Source organism: Lycium ferocissimum, chromosome 12 (genome assembly GCF_029784015.1).
Source record: "Lycium ferocissimum isolate CSIRO_LF1 chromosome 12, AGI_CSIRO_Lferr_CH_V1, whole genome shotgun sequence".
Lineage (NCBI taxonomy): Eukaryota > Viridiplantae > Streptophyta > Magnoliopsida > Solanales > Solanaceae > Lycium > Lycium ferocissimum.
Window position 1 is genome coordinate 34,274,657 of NC_081353.1, and position 10,432 is coordinate 34,285,088.

General features: G+C 34.4%; 1 protein-coding gene across 1 annotated transcript in view; it reads right to left on the reverse strand.

Moving 5' to 3' along the window:
- The window catches only part of LOC132039233 (protein ALWAYS EARLY 3-like), a 14,796-nt gene extending 5,991 nt beyond the window's left edge, over positions 1–8,805 (reverse strand). The window contains exons 1-9 of the mRNA XM_059429766.1: positions 8,103–8,805; positions 5,718–5,838; positions 5,124–5,222; positions 4,934–4,996; positions 3,195–3,272; positions 2,579–2,753; positions 1,905–2,164; positions 1,453–1,810; positions 112–303 (exon numbers count right to left, since the gene is read on the reverse strand). Of these exons, the coding sequence (XP_059285749.1) occupies positions 112–303; positions 1,453–1,810; positions 1,905–2,164; positions 2,579–2,753; positions 3,195–3,272; positions 4,934–4,996; positions 5,124–5,222; positions 5,718–5,828 (1,336 nt within the window). The 5' untranslated portion in view covers positions 5,829–5,838; positions 8,103–8,805. The remainder of the gene's footprint in view (positions 1–111; positions 304–1,452; positions 1,811–1,904; positions 2,165–2,578; positions 2,754–3,194; positions 3,273–4,933; positions 4,997–5,123; positions 5,223–5,717; positions 5,839–8,102) is intronic.
- Between the last annotated feature and the right edge of the window lie 1,627 nt (positions 8,806–10,432).

Below are 10,432 nucleotides of genomic sequence, written 5' to 3' on the forward strand. Positions count from 1 at the left end.
ACATACAAAATTTTTTTAAAGCGAAAATACAGAGCAGCTAAGAAGCACCAAAACATCTGCAACGCCTTTCTCCAACCAAATGAAGGTGAGCACATCAGAGTAATCAAAAGCGAAAAACGCAAAAAACAAAAATGCCAAAGTCTATTGGACTTAAGCGCAACTGAAGCGTGTGATTTACCGAATAAAAGTACCAATGAAGATCTATCAAGCAGAAGTTATAATTACCATCTTCATTTTCTGTTGTTGGCATCATTAGCGACAAATCAGCCAAAGTTTGCAGAGCATCAAAAGGGGAGTCTTCGTCTACATGAAGAAAAAGAAAATTAGCATAATATAGTAATATACCCTCTAGTTTGGCTCATTCTACCAAGATATATAACAGCTTCAATGACATAAAAACAGGTTTACTTTTTTTTTTTTTTTTTTTTTGAGGTTGACATGATAACAGCTTTAAAGTCGAAATTTTACCAATATAGCATGATACTTTGCATGAACATAATAAGACTCGAAGAAATAACTCTTGCCTCACTACTTGGAAAACAAAGACAAACTAATGAGACAAGATGAAACAGTATTTGAAATATAACAGAAAATCGACGGATCTCCTAAGCCCTAAGTTGTCCAGAACTTGTAACTATGAGTTTTTCCTTTATCTACCTTTCCTGGCGTGTCTAAGCCTTTTATAGATGAAGCAACTCCCTAGAGATTAATGTTCCGAAAGTAATGTTCTGATCTTGTAAGGTGAAAAACTGGAGAAAAGGAAGAAATCCCCGAGAATGGCAATGCAGCTTAGCTTACTACAACCAATGTCAATACAGCTTAGCTTACTACAATTATGACATCACAGAAAGAACAGTGTTGAAGGCAGATTTGGGTAACTTTATTTGATGGTTAAGCATTTGGGAAACCTATGGATGTTTTCTTCTGTAAATAACTTATATCCATCCATGTTAAGGGCATGTTAAGAATACCAAAAGGGTGAGGGGAGGTGTGATTTGTACTAGATAGGAAGGGGAAAAGGGGGGTGCTAAGGGGATAATATTTGAGGTTAAAATAGACTTCTACTAAAGAACACAGAGATACGATACACACACTATATGCATGTACATCGAAATTGAGAATTAATGGTCAGTGGTCACTCTGATGAAACTAAAGACTGTCATTTTCTTCTTCCAAGGGAATTAGCCCTAGTTAGACTTGGCTTAGTGCGATAGCAACAACTTATACTTACTGATCATCCCTCTCGTCAAACTTGGCTACATGTTCATTCAATTCCTATTAGGGCCTCGACTTTCCTTCTCTTTCAAAAGTAGATACCCCTCCCCCCCTTTTAACTAATGGCAAAAGATAGAATAGAATAATCAAAGAGGACTAAAAGTAACATATAAAATGATGTTAATTATTGAAATGGAAAACCCAGATAAACAGTAATCTACAAAAACTTGGTAATACCTCTCCTCAAAAGCACCTTTTTGCTCCTCTTTCTAAAGCCTTGTAAAAAGGTCCTTGAATTCTTTTCATCTGTGGCCTCCATTTCAAGTTTACCCCTCACCGCACCCAATCTTTGACCTCCTTCTGTACCACTACATGCCTCTTTGATATCATCAAAATGGTTGTTACCACTATCATCAACTTCCAACTTTTCACCGTAACGCCTTCTTCCCTTCTGTGCTGTTCGACTAATTGTTCCTGTGTCCGCCAAATCATTTTTATACCTCAACAGCTCTCCAGTGTCTGCTTCCATGCTTCCCTCTTCTTCGTCCACTTCATTACTAAGAAGCTTTCCATTGCCCGTACCCATTTTAATACGCTAGTTGAGAAAACGAACAAGAAAATATCAAAAAAGTTTATCTCACATAGTTTATGGAGATAAGTCACAATATGAAACGAAAGTTGAGCATTACCTTTCTTTCAGCAGTCTCATTAGGTGAGGACAAAGCACTGTCCTCCCAACGGTTTAGTGTCCTAGAGACCTGAGGAGAACCACCTCTTTGTGAAGCTTCTGTTAATACTAATGCTATCTTCATATCATCATCAGTGTCATCTGCCTGTGGTTTCAAACTCCGCCTACTTGGAGAAAAATACTTCTTGCCCATGGGATTTTCATAAGAAAAAGAAACAGGAAAGCGTGGGGTTCTTTTTCCAACAGCACGAGGCCGGCTTCCTGAAAGGCAACTCCAGCGGAACTTCATCAATAATAACACATGACAAGGGCTCAAACCTTAGATAAGAGAAAAAGAAAATAGGCTTCTATCTTGAGTTACGGATAATAAATGAAAAGAAATATTTTGTTTGTCAACCGTCAAAGAGGTCAAGCCTCAGTTCAATAAGTAAATAGGTTATGTGGAAGGCAACTAAAAAGTATGAAACCCCGAGAAAAGCTACTACACAGCATGCAAGTAAAATGCACTGGTGACAATAAAATGTAAGCAAGAATAACAAGCAAGAAAGATCCTAATCTAAGTTAGCTGGAAAATTCTTTAGAGATATTTTATTCTTGTTTCCATAGGAATAAGTCCTCACTTATTTTAATTCATCCTTTTTTTTTGTTGTGCGCGGTGTAGGATGGACAACGCACCTCCTGAACGTTTCTTCTTCAACAAAGTTAAACATCCATGAGTAGCTGCTAACGTTGGAGATGCCGCCTCAGATGTTTTAGAAACATCAGGCTGAATCTTAACACGTGCACGTTTTTGAGGTTTTCTAGACGTTCCAGCATCCTCATTACTTTCTTGCTCACTGTCGCTTGCTGCCTGACATCGATAATGAAGATACTTCAACAGAAAATACATAAAACTAAGATTCAGGTATAATATTTAAACACTGAGACTGAAAAGCCATGAATAAATATAAGAGCATTGAGCAGATACTCGCTTCTCTTTAGAAAATGCTTTGCTATAGTCTAACGTGTAGAACATCTTTCCTGATGTTCATTTAATAACAGCTTGCGAAGACCTTTCTGTTCAAGACAAACAGCATTTTTCAATTGAAGTATACAAGCAATTCCATACACTGATGCCACTAAGCAAAAACTCTGGTATCTATCTCACGTGCAACACTACTCCCTCAGCTTGAAACAAATAGGAAAAGGAAAAAATAAGTCTGATGGGTGCGGAAGGGAATGGGGGATAGGCAGTTAAAACATATAATACACACATTTCTCTTGCTCAAACTCAATATATCTCAAGCCTTACCAAGTTGCAGTAGTGATCAGTCATCATGGCAATCAGCCCAACAACAGATGCAGTCCCCTCTGGAAGAGATAAATAAGCCTGAAATACAGTAGAATAAGATAGGTAATTTTCATCTTTATTTTGTATGACTTAATATATTCATAATATATTCATGCAGATTAATTATTCATTGTCATTTGTTGTTCTAAAATTTGAAATGTTATAATAATATCTCCACAGAACAATGATCAACTTGTCACTGACCTGTTGCTGGAAAAAATAGCAAACCATGATTTATGATTTTTTTTTTTAATAAAGACCATGGTTTATGATAATTAACATGGCACTCAGTGCATTTTATGTATACAACCATGTAAAGGTAAAAATGATCGCAAGTTAAAGTGACAATTCTTTTTTAGTGAAATGCGCTTCACCAGGAAACAACAGCTTTCTATTTCGAGTGCAATGGAGTATGGAGAGCTGTTTCACTGTATTAATGCAACATAATAGCATCAAAAAGAAAATGAACAAATCATTTTACCAAACTGGTATTGCAGATTTATGAATCTGATAAGTCATCTTTGATGCAAATCTTTTCAAGTAATATCAATCACCCACAGGATTGAATTGTCCCATATAAGGATCCAGAAAAGGAAAACAAATAAGCACTAAAAGTTGACTAAGCTGGTTGAGATTTATGGAACCTGAATACTGCCCAAACGGACAGAGAAAGAGAGAGGAGAGGATGATATTACAATAAGCCACATTAAGGCAACTAAATCAATGATAGAAGTGTTAAATTTCTAGTTACAACAGAATAAACTGTCGCACTTATAAAAGAAACAAAGAAAAAAAAAAGACAGAATATAATAGTCATATTATTGCTAACAGATATATGATTTCCTCCTGCAAAAGCTAAGAACTATGCTCTTTCCTTTTGACAGATTCCTTCTCCTTTCCTACTATCCTTTTGTTTTAGTTTTTATTTTGAGAAAACTGAAAAGATGAGTATTCCTTTCCTACTGTTCTTGTGTGGACACATCATTTTTACAAGGTATAAAACAGAAAATAATGTGTATGAATGTGTTGATTACGTGACAATCTCAGAGGACTCAAGGAACAGTACTGTTGGACGTCTAAATTCTATGCAGCTTGTGAGTACAAAATAACAAATAGCAAGTACATAATTGACTATCTGATTATGTACAGAGTACTCATGGAGATAGGAGACTGCAGCTGATGTTCATAACATCCACATGCGTCCATGATACAAGTACGACGTACACATCACCATATCAGCAATCATGACCAAGCAAGAGAAAAGGCTAAATTATTTCCAAAGTAAGACACAGAAAAAAAGGCTACAGGCAATGTAAAAGGATTGCCTACCAGAAAAAGAGAAACTGAATATCAGATGAATACAGCCCCACAAAACCAGACAACACTAACCAGATTTCATTGAGAAAGAGATTTGACTTATTAAATTTTTGCGCTCTTCAAATTAATTTATAATGAATAAAGTAAAAGCCAATGACAAGAAGTGTTGGAAGAAGATTCTCACAAAATGGCCTCTCTCACCATCCTATCAGTATAAATGACATTTAAATCCAGCTATAAATCAGAAGGAACATAGTTTGGAAGATGGATAAGAAGATGAAGAGATGTATTGCCAATCAAGATACATCAATCAATGATTTCATAAGCAAGAGGATTCGATTATACAGACGTGTGTGACTTTGTTGTCTACATTCAGAGCCTACCCTATTCATCGTGTAAAGAGCTTCCACCATCTCTGCAGTTCGGGGTTTCACTGCAGCAGCAACCTGCAATAAGTATAAAGCAGCTCTTAGCGGCAAGGCGATAGAGATCAATCTACAGCAAATATATGTAAGTTACCGGAGATATTCAATAAACTGCAATTAGTGGATTATACTTTGAATTTGGACAGACCTTTTTCCAATCTTTACCATACTTGCGGTATGCTTTATAGAAGCGTGTCAGGTCCTCCTCACTCCACTCAGGACCTAGCATGTCAGACAACTTCCTCTTCTGCAATTTTATAGGAAGATCCGCGTCAAAATACATACAGAATTCAGTCTTAGAGAATGTGTTACCCCTAACATAAATGAAACTAGATTAAATATTTCGCCCTTCCAACTCAACATATTAACACTTTCCTAAAGGAACCATTTGATGACAAATGACAAGAATAGGGAAGGGAAATCTGGAACTTTAACATTCCAGCATATTCTCCACCTTTAGTAAAAGGAAAGCTGTGCAAAATACAATTTGAAGCTTCCCCACATAAGAAACTTCCATCTAATCCATCAAAACTATGTGAAAGTCAAAACCAATTTTTTTCTTCTCATTCCCTATTTTCCTTTTTCTTTCAAAGAAAAACATGCAGGAAAATGTCTTCACTTCACTGACACAATTCTAGCAACGACCTGACATCCTTGACGAAGCCATTCATCTTTCTTCTTGCACTATCTACCTCTATTCACGTAATGTTACAAGAGCAAACAAAAGTATAGTAGAACTCACCCGTTGCAAGCTTTTCTTCAAATTGTCCCCATTGCCATCTTTACTGGGAGAGATTTCAGTTGTACGAGAAAAGCGCTTATTTACACTTCTAGATTTTTTTGCTGGAGCCATGCCTAAAATCCTGGGGAACATATAAGGAAAACGAAAAACAGAATCAAGTAAGGACAATGTAATAGTCTGTTTTATGACAATTGAATGTTTTGGAAAGTGATAAACTACATAGGGAATAAACGATATTTTAATATGTACATCAAATAATAGTTTCAGCAAATAAAGTTCTATGGAATAGTTACTTGATTTTGTCAAAATATATATAAATAAATGGCAAAAATTATATAAGCGAACAAGCATATGTATTAAAAAAAAAAAAAAAAAAAAAAGTCAACTTCAACCATGCTGAATGATAACATCAATAACTCTCAGTAGGTGTGTCCATGGTATGATACGGTATGGTTTTATTTTAAACATGCTATACCATTCTCATACTGAATTAACTCAGTAAGGTTTGACATCTTTAATTTCAGTTTGTGCTGTACGGTAAGTTGGTGACTACGGTCTGTCGACGCCGACTTGCATACAACGAAGAATTATGACTTCGACAATGGTGGGTACTCTTACAAGTTCCTGGAATAGCAATCTTAGGTCTTGATCCTATTAAACGAATTAAGAATTAGCTTATAAATTAGCTCTGAAGTTTCGTGGTTGTTCATAAAGACAAATTCTAAAGGTAGATGCAAACAGTAATGAGTAATTTGCATTGTATATGACTATATGTTATTAACTTAATTCAAGTTTATATTTAGCAGTAAAGGTTAGAAGGTCAAGTTTTGGCGGGAGAGAACGAGATCAAGGAGAGATGGAGAGCCTGTTTTAATCAATTGTTCAACTCGAACCAAGGCAATAACATTTTGGAACTCCATATAAGTGTACGATAGAAACGTTAGCTACACTGTAGAATTAGGCACATGGAGGTAAAGGATGTCATGAAAATATGAGAATTAGAAACGCTTGTGCTCCGAATAGTATTCCGATAGAGGTTTGGAAGTGTCTTGGAGAGGTTGGAGTAGAATGGCTCACCAATTATTCAATGTTATACCAAGAGGTGGTAGGACGCCTGACTAGTTGAGAAACTCTGTCCTGATTCCAATTTATAAGAACAACTGAGATATTCAAAGTTGTGCAAACTATCGTGGCTCAAAATTTCACGAGTCATACGATGAAATTCTGCGAACAGTGTTAGAGCGTAGACTTAAGAATAGGACAACAGTGACAGAGAATGAGTTTGGATTTATGCACGATAGATCTACAACGGAGGCTATATTCTTGGTAAGAATATTGCTGAAAATTTATCGCAGAAAGAAGAAAGATTTACACATCATGTTATTTAGAGAAAGCATTGGTGGGTGATGAAGAAGAAAAGAATTCATATTAAATCTAAAACCCAACCAGAAGTATATTTACATAAAGGCATTTCAGGCTTGTTGAAACTCTGATTTATACTACATCAAAATCAATTTAACCTTATGTCAGCCGAAACATCTCAAATTAAAAAGTCCAGATATGATTTCAGATTCTGAAAACACATCTAAAACTATTCAAATCTATCATGTGATATTCTACGAGTGGATTACTAACATGACATACAGATAGTGTTATTTGTGATGCATTGTACACTGAACAGAACTCATGATAATTAATCTAAGGAAATAAGAGTTGCCCGCTACATTCATGCTTTCTCAGTGCATACGAAAACCTAAGTCATATCCTCTATGCCATAAATGAAAATATACCAAATCAAGCTATAACACCATGCATCAGAACATAGAAACAGGTATTCAGTCCTCTTAAAAAACATTCAGCTCAAACGGAGATCCATTAACACCCTATAGTTATAATCTTTAAAGTATGAAGAAAACCCTATATCAGTACTTTAGTCACACCATGTTCAAACACAGAAAATGGGATATTCGGACAAGTGAGGCACCACATACGTCCTAATGCTATAAACATGATTACTCAAACTTAGAAGAAATCCTTATATCGTGGTTTCAACCAAGTCAATAAAATACTCCCCCCGTCGCAAAATTAGTGTAGTTTTAACTATTTTCACGCCCATTAAGAAAAATAATAAATGCAAGGTATCATTTACTAAGTTGCTCATATTTATTAAATGTCTCGTGAGAATTGAGCCCTAAGAAGAAGAAGTAGTTTTTAATATAAGGGTATAGTTGGAAACAGTTACTAAATATTGTCTTGAATTCCTAAAGCGACAATTATTTCAGGACAAATTTTGTTTGCTAAAACGACATTTATTTTTGGGACGGAGGGAGCACTACATATTCCAACAGTAAAAAAAGGAGAAATACTTTGGTTTGAGGATCTGACCTTCTTCTTAAACTTAAGGTATGCTGGGCCGTCTACGAACCGTTTCAGATCACTGATTCGAAAAACTTTTGGCACGCGGCACAGGATTCCAAAAAACTCAAGGCTTCCCCGTCAAGCCCGTCCCGTGTGCCTCAATTCCGAGTCAAGCAAACAGAATCAACCAAAAGGCCCATGTCTTGGCTAATAGCCAAGAGAGACAAACAAGGAAATGTTCAATAAAACTTTAATAGTTGTCATGTTCTTTTTTCTTTCGTGAAGAAAGATAAATAGCGTGTGATTCAACAGGGAGACCGATAAATGTAACAACAGAGAGAACGATAGTTCACCAGTAATTGTATAGCCTGTTTGGCCAAGTTTTTGGGAGGCCAAAAGTGTTTATTTTATTCTAAAAAGTGCTTATTTTTAAAAAGTGAGGTGTTCGACCAAGCTTTTGGGAGAAGATAAGTGCTTCTGAAGAGAAGCAGAAGCTAAAAAAAAAAAGTAGTTTTCCCCCAAAAGCACTTTTTCTGAAAAATACTTTTGAGAAAATACACTTAAAAACGCAAAAGTGATTTTTAAATTAATTGGCCCAAATACAAACTATTTCTCATCAGAAGTACTTTTTTGAAAAGCACTTTTTAAAACAAGCTGATTTTAGAAACTTAGCCAAACTGGCTAGTAGTGTGTTAAAGCCTTAAAGGTAACAAATATCGTTCAACAATAATGAGTTAGAATAATGTATTCCGTTATCAGTAAAGTGATTCAACAGTAATCCAAATCTATAGCTCGTTAAAGTTAGGGTTTTTAGCTATATTTCAAAACATCCAGTTTAAATATCAAATTAAACAATAGCAAATTAACTACCTTTACAATAAAGATTCAGCAAAAGAGATAAATTTACAGCAAATAGGGAAGAAAAATAACCGTTTATTCCTGCGAACGGAATCATTTGACCTCATATCTCATGCATCCTTAATCAAATGATCGAATCGTCGATTTGCAGTAATGTTTAGCTGATTCAACAGTTTAAATATCAAATTAGGGTTTTTGAGCTGTAATTCAAAATAGACAATTTAAATATCAAATTAAACAACAAATTCACTATTTTTACAGTGAAGATTAAGCAAATTTGTAGAATTTATATAGAATGGAGTTATAACTTTTATAGAATAATGTATCAGTTATAATTGAAGTGATTCAACAATAATTCAAATTTGTAGCTTGTTAAAGTTAGGTTTTGAGCTTGTATTTCAAATTAAACAACAGTAAATGTCTAAATTTACAGTGAATATTCAGTAAAACAGATAATTTTAAGGAAATTAAAGAAGTAAAATACCGTTTATCTCTGCATCCTTCATCAAATGATTGAATTGTTGATTTGAATTAATGTTGATGATTTGTTTTTTTGCTAAGATTGATTAGCATAAAGCAATTGGATTAGATTCGAAGAATTGAAGAAATAAATGGAGCTAATGTACTGAAGCTGTGTAAATATGGGGTTTGAAATTGAAATTTTTTGGAAAGAAAGGTAACGAGGGAAGATTACGAGAAACCTAGTTCTGAATAAAATTGAATTGAAGAAGAGGTTTATATATGGGGATGGAGTGCCGTTGGATTGATCTGATCGAACGGACATGGATGAGTCTGTGTTATTCTCACGGTATTTAGTTCCTGATGTCCTTTCGCACCTTAAGTTTAAAATTGAGTGAATCCACTTTACCCCGCAACATTTAAGTGTTAGAAAACGATACTGCAATCTCAATATAAATTTTTTGGTGAGATTTTTTTTTTTAAATAAAGATCTTTTTCTTTCTTTTTAGAATTAAATTACAAAAATATATAACTATTATTATTGTCCATGCACTTTAAGAGCCTGTTTGGATTAGCTGGAAAAAAATAGCTTTTAAGCATAAGTGTTTAAAGTACTTTTATTCCATTGAAATAATGCACTTATCTTTTGGGACATGACAGCTACTTAGAATAATTTGTTAATAAATTTTAAGCTAGGAGTGCTAAAGACTAAGTGAACACTTATTTTAAATTGGAGGATTATTTAATTTTAAAATTTTCATTTCCCTATTAACGAAAGATGTCCTAAAATAGAAGTATCAAACGGTCTAAATTGTCCTAAATAGCTTAGCTCTTGAAGAGATAACCAACAATTTTTCAAAATTTAGTTAATAAATTTTTTTCTCTAAAACTTTAAACACCAATTATATCCAACCAATTAAAATTAGGGAAGAAAATTATACAACATTTGTTATTAACATAGTTATTAACATATGATATGAAAAATTATTGATAAAATGAATGTCACATAACCTGATATATTTAACAAATTATTCCAAATA